Source organism: Ceratosolen solmsi, unplaced genomic scaffold (assembly GCF_000503995.2).
Source record: "Ceratosolen solmsi marchali unplaced genomic scaffold, CerSol_1.0 scaffold70, whole genome shotgun sequence".
Classification (NCBI taxonomy): domain Eukaryota; kingdom Metazoa; phylum Arthropoda; class Insecta; order Hymenoptera; family Agaonidae; genus Ceratosolen; species Ceratosolen solmsi.
The window spans coordinates 2,633-17,390 of NW_011948448.1; the positions used below are offsets into that span (position 1 = coordinate 2,633).

Consider the following 14,758-nt stretch of genomic DNA (forward strand, 5'->3'; position numbering starts at 1 on the left):
TCGGCAATATTAATTAAATAAACAATCCAAAAATATAAATTGTTATAAATAAAAATTAATTATTTTTCATGGGGCACATCATTGGTGTAGAACTCAATACAATTCTAATATGATATAGAGAAAATATAAGCGAAAATACATAATATTGAATATAATTATAGTATTGTAATAAAAACATTATAAATATAAATATATACTTAGAAGAAACACTTATAATAATTGTCTGATTACCTAATGTTAACGTAAAATTCTCAAAAATCTAGTAAACGTAATATTTAATGTAAATGTTAAATTTCTTATATTTAATCGTAAAAATAAATGACCAATTCGTATCACTAACATTTGTTTCTAATTTGTCTCAGCCGTGACAAATGATCATACAAATGGTTATGAGAAATTCTTTTACAAATGAATATATTTATTACTAAAAATTGTAAATCATTTACAATGTATATTCATATAATATATTTGCATGCATTCGTATATGTGCTATGTAAAATGTAAAAGGAATCAATATTTTTAATTAGTCTGAAATTTCAATTGGATGAAGATAAAATTATATAGATATTATATGGCGATTTTAATTAATTACACTTATATATATGCACATATGTATATTTTATGATTCCTGTTTAATTACATACACAGAGATTGACTTAATAAATTATAAACACTATATACATTCATATTTGTAATTAAAATATAGTTACGATTCGAGATTAATCACTGTTGTTTACCAAATTTTTTACGACTGTCCGACATTTTAATAATTTAAAATCAGTTAATTTCATAATAAATATTTTTAGAAATAATAAATTTATAACTCAATGTTTTCAATTTTAATTAATTCAAGTGTAATAATTGAGGTTCATCTTTATTTAAGTTTGAATTGTAAAATAAATTGGAAAATAATTAGATGAATTTGAAATTAGAACTATTGTTTAAAAATTAAGACCATTAAAAAATAATTGACATCGACATGGAATATTACTTTTACCTATACACAAAGTCATATAAATATATATCTATAAGTAGCTATAAAAAAAATTACATTATATTTTTTATTTTAGAAAACACTTGGAATAATAATTGCCGAATTAAATGCTTATTTCACAATTTTGAAAAAGACAATAAATATAATATTTAAATGTGAATTTTAAATTTTTTATATTTAATCACAAAAACTAACCCATCATTCCTATCAACTAATTGTTAATAATTATGTAATAAAATAGTTAATAAATAAATGTTTAACTTAAAATTAGTCCAGAAAGCAAAACTTGCTAATAGTTAACTTCTCTACCGATCTAAAATTATTTTGATTTATTAAAATTATCCATTCATTTTAATTACCCGATCGCAATGTCTATTATTGCGTAAGTATACACCATTATATGGTGTAATAGCTATTAAAAAATTTGTCTCTAATTTATAAAATAATTGATATATTTGTTTACAATTTCGTACAACGATGAATGTCAATGTAATTTGTTGTTTTATGGAAACTTAAAGTGTATTTTGAATTAATTATAGTAATCTCGCAAAAGTACAATTATACAAAGTATAATTGTATTTGGATTGTAAATTTTAATGTATAAAGTAATTTTTTCAAAACCTTAATTTCTAATAAAATTGTGAAATCGTCATTATTTATTTTACTAGAAATACATTTATTCGTGTTTTAATTTATTTATAAGTTTTATTTACTCGTTTTTAATCAATCTGAAAATGTAATTTATAATAAATATTTATAAATCGACCCTCGAAAGTTCTTTGACTTTACAGTTTTTAATAATATAACATATAAAAAAATATTATAATAATATAATATTTTTGAATAATTTTACTCTTAAAAATAAACAAATTCACATTTCATGTTAATAGGATGTTCAACAAGAAAGTAGGTGTACTTTTGAAATGTTATTTACACTTCCCCAATGTCTCATAAGATCTGATTTGTTAAAATTTTCATACACGCGAGTCAATGAAATATTTTATCATTTTAAAAATTATATTTTTATCGTAACATAATAATCGAATATTATTTAATTTGTATTGTATATTAAATAACATAAAATATACTTATGCTGCAATTAATACGTTGGATATTTGATTTATATGATTTATATTTGCTTAACAACGAGTTGATTATAAATAATCAAAATTAATAAAAAAAATCAACTACAAAGTACAAAATTCTTATTTCCTTTTTAATATTATAAAGCTTTTCTTAAGCAAAGATAGCAACTTTTCAGAATGTTGTAACATTACAGTAATCCAAGTGATAAATTTGGACAGATAATTAATTCGTAGGTAATATTCAAGTTATTAATATTACTATTAACACTTTATCAGAAATATTTACAATAACTGGGTTAACTCCATCCATAGAAATTTTTCGACATCTCTGACCAAGGTAAATGCGCTGGTTAACGAATTACCCATCTCTTTTACGCAATTGTAATCCAATCATTGCAACCGCCTAAACGCCAATACTTCATACACTCTTGAAATACTTCTGACAATGATCTAAATCTAAATAAATAAATAATCAAAATTTTTATTCAATTGTAATTTACATTAGCATGGATAGAATGATGAAGTTTTATCAACTATCACTCAACTCAATCTATCAACAATACTGCTAAGATATAACAACCAATAATACATATACATCTGCCGTTGATTACTATTTTATATATCTAGAAGCAAACAATATTTCGGCTTTTAAAGATTGTATAATTCCTTAGTGAAATACAAACGCATTTACCTCCCTTCAATTGTCTAAGTAATTTTTTATTTGCTTAACTCCTTAAAGGAGGATAAAAAATAAATATGTTCTGTTGATCTTTGTCATTAATGATAAAGGCAATTTCGGATAAACTGTAAGGAGTTGTACCGTATTAATAAGTACGTACATATGATATATCAGATAAAAATTACAAATGTAAACGCAAGGAAATCAGGTATTTCTGGTATCGTTAAACGCAAAAAATTAATAATAATATACTAAAAAGCAATGTAAAAAGATGACGTTAAAGGACATTAAACAAAAATATAATTTTATAATTGTATTCAAATGTCTTTACATTTTCAATAAAACGGTAGAAATTTACTTTATCTTTAATTATTATCTATATTTGGTAATATAGGTATTATATTTTTGAAATTTCTATAATTAAATACATTTATTTCTAAGAAACTGAAATTACAGAAATATTAATAGAAGCATGAAAATTTATAGTTTTTATTGATGAATATATATTAATGATAATGGTTAGTTAATGAAAAAATATTATAGAATTTTATCAATATATATTGCCGAAAATTGTAATGCATTCATAATATATATTCATCATCATAAACAAATTGATATACAAATTACTATTGCAGAGTCTAAGAATTTTTAAGTAATTTAAAAAAATCTTCAATTTCTATTTGTAAGCATTTTTACAACTCGACTATATGTGCTTTTATAACATTTGATATTTTTTCAATGAACATATATAAATAAAATATTGTCATTATAATCTGAATTAGTTTGCTTAATAAGAAAAGTTGCATTTAATAATTCTGATAATTACTTACAAAAATTTTATTGATTTCTAGTACCAATACTACCATAAATGTAGAAGGATTCTATATTTTCAATTAGTCTGAAATTACAATTGAATGAAGATAAAGTTATATAAATATTATATCACGATTTTAAATTAAATATACTCATATACACACATAGGCATATTTTATGATCCCTCTTTAATTACATACACAGAGATTGACTTAATAAATTATAAACACTACACAAATTCTTATTTGTAATTAAAATATATATTTAAATTCAAATTAATATACAAATTTGACGATATTTAGTTAGGATTCAAGGTTAGTCATTGTTGTTTACCAAATTTTTTATGACTATCTAACATTTTAATAATTTAAAAATTAATTAATGTCGTAATAAATAATTTGAAAAATAATAAATTTATAAGATAACACAATGTTTTCAATTTTAATTAATCAAAATGTAATAATAAATAATTGACGTTAATATTTGTTTAAGCTTGAATTACAAAATAAATTGAAAATAATTAGATGTATTAGGAATTAGAACTATTGTTTAAAAATTAGCACCATTAAAAAATAATTGACATTGACATGGAATATTACTTATACATATACACAAAGTGATATAATATATATCTATAAGTGGCTATAAAAAAATTACATTATATTTATAATTATTTCCAACAATTTTCTATCTAAAAGAATTTTAATTTCTGTAGAATTACCTATATGTAAGATATCTTTATAATATATACTTTTATTTGCAAATTTAAAACTATACTAAAACATTATATTTTTCTTTACCATTGTTGAGCATATTACAAATTTTTTATTTACGTTTTACTTAATTATATTTAAAATTTATTATTAGGAATATAGTAATTTTTTAAATTTTTTGTACATAGTTTTTGTATGAATGACTAACAGTATTGTTCACTTAATTTATAATTCATGATTACTTTATACACAAAATATTTTATACTTGATATATTAGAAATATGTTAATTATTTGAATAAAATAAAAATTAATTATAATTTTAAAAAGCTTTTATATTAAATGCATGTTTTTCTTTGTTAAAAACATACGTAAGTTAAATATATAATAATAAAAAATAAAAAAAAAAAAAAATAAAAAATTCCATTAAATTATGAGGAAAAATACAAAATACAAATAAATTCCACGCACGTTGATGATGTTTAGGCGTAATTGAAGTAGTTAATAATTTGACTAATCTGCTTTTCGCGATCTACGCTTACGAATATTAGGACTATTAGGCAGGGATTGATTCTCCTTATCTGTCTTATCATTTTCTGATTTTTCTTCCAATTCACTTCCTTCTTCATCAACAAGATCATCCTTAACATCGTTCACTAATTCGTCATCGCCTGAGATTTTTTCGGTCATAAAACCACCACTATCGCCCTTCGGCTTTTTCTTCATTCGGTAGGATGGTTGTTTTGGTGGATAGATGAAGTCAATAACGCATACAATTAACTGAAATTAAACAATTTTGATTTAAAATATCGATAATAATGTATAGAAATAAATATTTGTTGGATCACATTATTTATTAGACTGGATTTTAAAATAAAATTAAAACGAATTTGTTTAATATAATATACTGATAATTATACTTATAATTATAATTCTTTTTAAGAAATTTGTAAAAATTTAGCATAATAATAAAATTTAATTTTGTTATTTATTTTAGCGATGAATAATGAGCATATAAACCATTACAACTTACCAGACCTAATACAGCTCCTAATACTATTGTTGCAATAGCAAAAATAAGATAACTTCCCCAAGTTGGTAATCCAAATTCTTCCATTAATTTATTATGAATACCCTGTAAATATTATCAATTTAAAAAATTAATTACATAAATAAATTTTCTTTAACCAATGATACTCAATCTAATGTAACAAATAGAACTTGAATTAATTATTATTTAATATAATAATTCTATTCGTGATAACAGAATCCTTGTTTAAACATCCTAAACTTAAATATATTAATATTGAGTACTAAATTAGAATTTTATCTTGGTAAGATAGATCCCAAGAGTACTTAAATATTTACCAAAGACTAAAATAAATAAATAAATATTCAGAGAAAATTTTTATTACTATTTATATTTATATTTATATTTTAAGATTAAACTGTAATAATTAATTATTGATAATATTAATAAGAAGTCTGTATTGACTATATACACGATGCTTTTGTTCCAGCTAAAGAATTGAGACGTAAGAATAAAATGTTTAAATTGAGAGAATTTTTAGTATAAAATATTGTAAATCATTGAAAAACTTTATATAAAGGACAAAAAGGAGTTTGCATTCTTGTAGGCAATATAATATTCTACATTGTTAAGAATATGCTGTGTATTAATCAAATATTTGATAAAATGACTAAGATACTGATGAAAACAAGAACTGCACTAATGTGATAAAAATATTTATTCCACGTGGAAAGACTGATATTTAAAGAAATTTGCGATCTTATAATTATTTGTACAAGAATAGCAATTGACAAATAATGATTGATTATGGTCTCGAAAATCATTGTAAATATATTATATTACATGGTTTATTTTTACTATGAAAGAATTGTTATTTCAAGAAAAATGTAAATGTATGGATAATAAGAATAATTTGCTACAAATTATTGACAGAAAAAGGATCGATTATATTGTATAAAAATGTTTGAGAATGTTTTAAATCAGAGTTCTGTCTGGACTTATTTAAAGGAGAAACGAGCTCTCTAAATTAACCAGCCTTAATTACTTCACACAGATAATAAATATTTTTAGTACTTTTTATACAATTATTAAATAAAATCCTTTAGATGTTAATAATAATATCTCTGAAAATACAGTTTTATATGCATACCCTTAATACTTGAGACATTCTGAAAAATTGACTAATGATAGTCATTTGTATTGAAGTCGGGCTTTTCCAACTTGGGATAGGATCTACTTTTAACCATGTCTTTTCCGAGACAAATTCAACAAGCGAACTTTTATCCCTTGGACTTTTGTATTGACGAAAAACTCCATCTTTTACACTATGAAAATAATGACAGTATTGAAATTATGACTAAGTATACACAAAAAAAACTTTGATTAAAAACTTACTGATATATTGTTGGCAATGCTGTAACCATAAATCGACCGCTAAGTCCAGGAGCATCGGTCACATCGATTTTGCCAACATTAATATTAAGTTGTTTTTTCTGAAAAGCAAGACTTTCCCATACTGGATCAAGAGCCTTGCATGCCGGACACCATGGTGCGTAACTAAAATGAAATAATACCTTCGCTAAAATATAATTATAATCTTATTTCACAGTCTATAATGATAAAATACGAACATAAAAAGTATATGTTTTTATAAATTTTTTATTTGTATAAATATTGAATTTATGATGATATTGAAATTACTGAAATTGTGAATAAAAACTGTTGATAATGTGAAATAGAATATTTTTATGTTATCAATAGATTATTCTCTAAAATTATAGATAGACAAATTTGTATTAAATGAAACAAATTTGTATTCAATTTGTATTCAATTATTAAATAGAACTTTAAAATACTTTTCTTTAATATGTATGCTAGGACTAAAATAATTGTAATATAATTTTTACATTCCAAATTTCTCATTAGTCTCATACCTAGCAATAAATTAATTTAATAATAAATTGGAAATATATTTGATATTAAAATAAATTAATATTTTGATCAATTCTCTCCATTCATATTTCAACAGCTATATAATTAATTTCAAATTATATTACTAAATGTAATTAAAAGTACCAAATGCTAATATCAGTTTTATTTAATTTATCATTAACATAATCTTGAAAAATATCGATTTTTACACATAATATTATAAACATCAACAATCATGTAACCTATCTTTCGAGGGTCGATTCTTTTAAAATTTTTTTCTTTTAATGCTGACAGATTGAAGAAAAAATTCACAGACATTCAAAAAAAAAAAAAACAAAAAAAATGTTAATTAAAATGTCGATCAACGTCTTAATTATTGGGTTATCAACTTTTTCAATGACACAAAACCTAATATTAATGTGAAAATAAGAATGTTGCAGAGGTATTTGAAAACGTGTTTACAATACTTACAATTCCACCATCCATTCGCCTACGAGCATTTGATCCCAGTTATTCTCATCGAGTTTCTCGACCCAGCCATTTCTCTTCTGAATGCTCGCTTTAACGAGCGTTATAAGAACAATAACGACGAAACTCCGGGCGGCACACGACATTTTACACGCAAAAATAGTCGCGTGCAAGCGTACAAGCGCTTAGCATAGGCAGTAGTCGGTGGCACTAGGTACTAGATAATGTGTACCATGCACCGAGTGCCACTACTACTTAACTACGCTCTCTCGGCAACCCTACCACATACATTCGAGCCAATAATCGCCGGTATCGTGTTCGGTTTGACTCCTGTTCCCCCTCGCCCCTCCCACTAGCGCTAGCTCGCTCGCTCCCACTCTCTCTCTCACTCTCTCTCTCTCTCTCTCACTCTCTCTCTCTCTCACTCTCTCTCTCACTCTCTCCCTCCCGCCCTCGCCACTTTTTACCCAACTCGCAACTTTGGCATTATGATGTTTACGCAGATTTACGGCAATCTCTCCGAGACCTTGCAAACTCTCTCGGGCTGAGCAACATTCGACAACACGTGGTTGAATGATCGATAACAAATTATTATCAATAATTCGTGTAGTTTGATGGAAAGACCCAACTATTTTGTATTCAAGAGCTTTGGAAATATTTGAAAGATGTAAAGGCCTTAGGCAGCATTTCGCAATAATCTTTAATGCCTATGTTTCATAAAACATTCAAAACAATTTCCAATAATCCCTACTGTAATGCGTGTGCAAATGTATTTATAGCCTTTGAAAATAAAACAATCATAAGAATCGTATTTAATGGCATTCGATATTAGTCTTTTTACTTAGGGATAATGTACACCATCGTCCGTAGTTGACGCGCTATTATTTAAATATAAAGCAACATTCATAATGAAATAGATAATTATTAAATTGTCTAAATTAAACAATCGATTATAATATTAAAATGAATATAATATTTCAGGGACGCTGGTAAAAACTAATAATTGAAATTGAATTTGTTCCATTGTAAAATTAATGATATTTTCATCGATTCGTCATTAATTGAGAGCTTAAATCTTAACTAATAAGCCATAAATTTATATCTAATCCATATTTGTAAATGATACACGACTACTGTAATCGTAATTATGATATATGCATATTTTTTTTTGTTGTTTTTTTTTTGTTTTTTTGTTGTTGTTATTTCTTTAGCTGTTTCTATTGGTATGATCGACATTTCAGTCAATAGAATAAATATTACATTTTAATAAAGCTTTAATGTTTATTATTTTCCATGCATCTAATAATAATTGGGAGTTAAAATTCTTTTATTTTACTTTGAGCTCTAAGAATTGACTTTAGTGTGTCAGCAAATATATTTTTCTTGTATATTCCAAATAATATCAATGAGTTTTAGTAGTGCAATTTGATATAAATGAAAATTAGCATTAATTAATTTTCATACAGATTTTACAACATTTACAAATTGTTTGACACTTATTGCCGCACATTCACAATACAATTAATCATTCGAATGTTCATATAATTTTTCAGTAGACTTTTTTCAATCATGGTGATATTAATAATCCAATTAAACGAGCAAAATTTATGTAGTAAATTATATATATATATATATATATATATATATATATATATATATCTCGGCATGCATAATGATAAGAATAGATAGTGAAGTTTTGTAATAAATCCAAAAAATTAGAAAAGGCATGTTGAAGTCTTTTTCTCGATTAGTCCATTAGTTGATAATTGATTTCAATTATCATTATGTTATTCAATGTATATATATTCCATTATCTTTTTGCTTCCATATCGATAATATTTTTAATGAGCAATTATATTTTTAACTGTAAATTAATTTGCTTTAGTAATTCAGCTAAACTTGTACAATATATTTCGAAGTTCCTCATGAAAGCCAATAAGATTGCAATTTTAGTGCGCATGCGGAAAAATTCGTGCACTGCCTAACCATTGTTGAACAAGATTGTTTTCCACGACAAAAAAGAATCACGCTTAGATTTATAATTTTAAAATCAATGTTTTATACATAAAAGTCATTAACAAGTGTACGCGTGATTTTGTTTGGTTATGACGGACTAACTATTCTAAAAGGGAAATATTTAAGACAGAATTAGCCAATATTTATATTGTTTGTTGATATTTAAAGACTCATATACTAATTTAATTGTATTGTATATAGTAAAATACTTTTATCTCTTGTTAGCATTAAAAATGTCTGATGGTAAGAATTAGAATTGACTCTATTTAAATACTGTTAGCATAAAGAAATGTTAACGAATGAAAATACCGCGACGTCAATGTATTGACGTTATTTGTTTATATGTAATTGATTTTTAGAAGAAGTAATTCGACGAAGATTGTTAATTGATGGGGATGGCATTGGAGATGATCGTAGACTCAACGTGCTATTAAAGTCATTTATAAAATGGGTTAATAACCCAGAGACCGATCATATTTTACATGAACGAATGCTCTCGCAATTATCTCAATGTGAATTTGCTCAAAGAAAGTCGCGTTTAGTGTCGAATATGAGTCAAGAAGAGTTGGAGAATTATGAAAACTTGTCCAGTGAAATTGATGTAGAAATTGAAGAAGCAAAGAAAAATATAGAAACTACAAAAATTGAACTGCAAGAAGCCAAACAAGTTAGAAAGAATAGGATAGAATACGACGTTTTGGCAAAAGTAATTAACGAACAACCGGATAGACAAGAAACGGATATTAAACTTGCATTGCTTCAAAAAGAATTAGGAACGCTAAAAGTAAGTAATAAATGAATTAATTAGTTAATTAGTATTAGGAATTATTATTCATTATATAAATCGGACTTTAATTGTTATTACATTGAATGTTATTATCATAAATGGTCGAGCTATATAAATCATATTTTATTTTATTACTAATAGTTAATATCTATCAAAATATTATATATAAATATTTAACATTTCTTTAAAGAAAATTTTTTTTTATATTTAGGAAAAATCGCAGAATTTAGAGCAGAAACTGGAAATGCGTAGAAAACAATTCCATGTTCTCATATCATCCATTCATTCTTTACAAGGAATGTTAGATGAATCTGACGAAGAAATAATGGACGTTAGTTTAGAAGATGTTAATATGTCACCAAAAGTTGTCACATAAATTGATTTAATAGAATGCTGCTTATTAAATCATAGGACAATTATAAAATCATAATATTTATAATTAAGATAGAATTTTTTGTAAATTTATTTATATAGTATTACTTTCCAAACTTTAATTTAAATTTACTTGTTTTAGGAACGTGTCGAATTGTTAATGATAGTCTAGTTGAACGTTTTAGAATTTGTGACTCTTTGTAAATTTGTGAGCACATATGTAAGTTTTTTATACGAGCTTGAGTTATTGTATCGGTAATTCTTTCTTCGATCGAATGTAAATAATTGTGGTATAAATCATCTTGTAGAATTAATAAACTCCTTGGTTCTAATAATAAACTAAATTCATGTTTTCGTGATTCCTATAATAAAAACAATTTAAAAATATCTTATTAGCATGTGTGAAATATATAAAATAAGGATTATTTATAATTAAATATTCTTAGAATCAACGATACTGTGTAATATCTTAAATATTTAATTGTATTATTCTTACAATATTGTCCGTATCAATGGCTTTATGAAATTCTAAAAGTGTATGCGAACCACAGCTTATTGTCGTAACTATTGGATGAAAAAGAGGTCCATCGGAATGTGCCTATAAAAAACCAACATATATTCCTAATAATTTCTTGATAATTTAAAATTTTAGAAAGCTGATGAAAAAAAAACTTTAAATCTACCATAATGCCTTGACCGGACAAATACTCATTTATTAATACATGATTAGGTCTTTTCTCTTTATGAAACATATTTAGTAATGTTATCTTATCAATCTGTGCTTCGAGCCACTAAAATAAACATATGATTAAGCATATTTTTATATAATTTTAAGCACAAATTGTTTTTAAAATAACTCATAAACTTTAGGAATTTCTTCAGCAATCATCCCTTTAACGTGTGGTATGCCGCCATAATTTTGAAGACGACGATGACTAAGTTGAGTCCATTTTGGAAGCGGAGCATTATATATTTCTTGAATTAAATTTTTCTCCTCTTCTTCGGTTATAAAATTAGGAATATAATTTATTAAAGATGGAACCTAAAGTTATGAAAAGATTAACAAATTTTAAAAAAAGGTGATCAAATAACTTTATTATTAAAAAATTATACTTTTAAATTAACTATTTTTAATTATAGATTATCCGCTTGTATTTTAATTTATTAATTTATATAAATATAGATTTTAAAATACCTGATAATTCTTATAAATTTGAGTATAATATGTTGAATTTATATAATTTACATAATCAATGATTAGAATTATCATTTGTAATATTTACAATTTATATATATATAAATATTTTTCTTCCATTAAGAAATGTAATATTTGTAAATATTATTTAAACATTTATATAAGTGATTACCTCTTTAACTATACTTTCAGCTAATAAATTTTGGTAATTAATCAATTCCATTATATATACTAATTTTAGTATTAAAAAATTATATTTAGCATGAGAAATAGTTAGATATATAAAATTTTAATTGAAAACATGTACATCGATATTTTATTTTACAATCAATGCGATTTAATTGTTTAAAGTAAATAGCAATTTTTTGTTATTGAACTTTGGATTGTTTAATAGTGACTTTTAAGTTCCTATACTTAGAATTCGAAAAAAGCATTAATAATGTTGTTAATTTCTTTTTTGCCAATGAAACATTCTATCAAGTAAATTTCATAATTATACGAATTTAAATAATACGAATAATATATAAAAAATCATCACGGGTATATATTCATTGGAGATGCTATTTGCAGGTTATACGTAATATAAATATAAATCTAAAAATAAAATACTAAACACTTTATTGTTTTCTGAAAACTGACGGCGTACCACCAAGAATTACACGTATGACCGTCAATTTCATTTAAATGTTTTCGCAATAATTAACTTTGCGATTCATTAAAAACTACAAGGAGCATTGGTAAATAACGAAGGAATTAAATTAAAGAATGAGTTTATATAAATATTATAAATACAGAATACTTTTACAACGATCTAAAATTACGCCAAGTTTATTCAATTTTAATCTATTTTAATTATTATTTATACATTATAGTGAGATTAAATAAATGAAATATATATATATATATATATATATATATACATTTGTATGCAAAAAATGTAAATTATCAGTTATTTAAAAATAATTTACAAGTAGTGTGGATTGTAAATTGTTTCTAGTGAGTAAAGTAAATGTTCGAAGATGGTATTTGGCTTCATCAATCGCCTCATTGTTTCAAACCATACTCTCCGATTTCCAAATTTTCTATAATATGCGCTTTATCCATATCAGTATTTGTTAAGCAAAAATTACGGTGGCAAATAAGATATTAGCGAACCGAGAAATATTTTTAAATTCCGTGCTGGTGGGACGCAGAGAAGGAATAAGCGATAATAGGATACATGACAGTCAATAACGCAGACGGGAGCGAATTCCAGGAATCGAAAGACTGAATGAGCCTCTGGCGTCGCGACGTTAGTCGACATTGATGACTGCGCATGTGTGCGTGCGTGTGGGTTGCGCGCGTGTGGGTTGCAGACTGTAGCCATAGCTTAAGGCGAATCTGCCTGATCGTCAGATTGTTTTATGGCGTGGTTTAGAGTAAGAGTGGCCATTAGCCTGCTCGCGATGTATTAAATTGTGTTTTAACGTTTTATGCGTAACCTTTAATGGCAACAATTGCTTTGCTTTGGCGTATCAGTGCGTACGATTCTTGTTTTCGTGATCAAGTTTCGCCAATGCGTATTTGGGTGTAACAAAGATAGTAGACGCAGGAACGAAGCCATTCACGTGAAGACGTGAGTACGTAGGAGCGCAACAACGCTTTGGCGTAGGAAAAAGAATAGAGTTGTAAGGTAAGGTCTCCGTCTTATCTATCGACTATTACTTTTAAGCAATAACTTAGGTTCACATTTTAATTTTTTTCCTATATTACATTTTACGTTAAGAAGCGTATTCCGTGACGTTCGAGAATGAAATGTGTTTTCACGTCCAATTGGCATTTGTATATTTATTATGAAAATTTTGCATGGCCTCGCACGTGCGCGTGCGTATTTTCTTCAAAACAATTCCGTATTGTGTTTATCATATCATTTTTATCTAGTTTTGATTGTCAAAACTAGTTTGAATGAAATGCATTATACGATAAGACAGTGACATTTAATCTATCTGCGTATTGTACGTCTTATAAAGGATTTTAATCGGAGAAAAAATTTTCTATTTAAGTCGGTGGCGAGTATCTATATATATATATATATATATATATATATATGCATATGTATATATAGCTGTTGGGTATGCATGAATGTGTATATTGAGTAAATGGACATGCGATTGTGGGATCAATCTGTTTTGATACTTAAAATCAAATAACATTTTTCTACATAATGATTAATAGTAGAATGTCAACAATGGGAACTATTTAAATAGTATTCTTTCAGTTTTTTTTTTTTTTTTTTTTTTTAATTAGAAGATAATAGAAGAAACATGACATAATTAAATTGAAAACATGGACTTTGTTTCTTTACAGAATTTATATGCATCGCATATAACATTTTTATATTAATTATAATAAAACGATTGATTATAATACCTTCAATACATATTTATACTTTATTCATAGATTGATGTTGATGATAATGAAATATTATTTATAATGGATGTAATATAAAATTGTACACATTTATATATAGATAAATTGAATTCTAATTTGTTAATTATAAATAACAGTATTAGTATATTTATTAGACTACTAAATGGAATGTATTGAGTTATTTGTAATACTGATTATATTGTCAGGGATAATATTTAAAATAAAGTAATATGGGCCAATTATATATTATATTAATCATTAATTATT

General features: G+C 25.1%; 3 protein-coding genes across 3 annotated transcripts; 1 reads left to right on the forward strand and 2 right to left on the reverse strand.

Moving 5' to 3' along the window:
* Nucleotides 1–4,703: 4,703 nt before the first annotated feature.
* On the reverse strand, nt 4,704–8,036 carry LOC105366321 (thioredoxin-related transmembrane protein 1). Its single transcript, XM_011504727.1, has 5 exons — nt 7,716–8,036; nt 6,708–6,869; nt 6,463–6,637; nt 5,316–5,417; nt 4,704–5,062 (listed from the first exon to the last, which is right to left on the reverse strand). Exons 1-5 carry the CDS (start codon nt 7,856–7,858, stop codon nt 4,796–4,798), a joined length of 849 nt encoding a protein of 282 aa, XP_011503029.1. The 5' UTR covers nt 7,859–8,036; the 3' UTR covers nt 4,704–4,795.
* A 1,564-nt stretch (nt 8,037–9,600) lies between these two features.
* On the forward strand, nt 9,601–10,950 carry thoc7 (THO complex subunit 7). The gene is made up of 3 exons (XM_011504728.1): nt 9,601–9,971; nt 10,088–10,512; nt 10,727–10,950. Exons 1-3 carry the CDS (start codon nt 9,962–9,964, stop codon nt 10,889–10,891), a joined length of 600 nt encoding a protein of 199 aa, XP_011503030.1. The 5' UTR covers nt 9,601–9,961; the 3' UTR covers nt 10,892–10,950.
* Nucleotides 10,951–10,960: 10 nt separating this feature from the next.
* Nucleotides 10,961–12,349, reverse strand: LOC105366323 (alpha-ketoglutarate-dependent dioxygenase alkB homolog 6). The gene is made up of 5 exons (XM_011504729.1): nt 12,255–12,349; nt 11,753–11,929; nt 11,571–11,678; nt 11,384–11,485; nt 10,961–11,249 (listed from the first exon to the last, which is right to left on the reverse strand). The coding sequence occupies exons 1-5, from the start codon at nt 12,303–12,305 to the stop codon at nt 10,992–10,994; spliced, it is 696 nt and encodes a 231-aa protein (XP_011503031.1). The 5' UTR covers nt 12,306–12,349; the 3' UTR covers nt 10,961–10,991.
* Between the last annotated feature and the right edge of the window lie 2,409 nt (nt 12,350–14,758).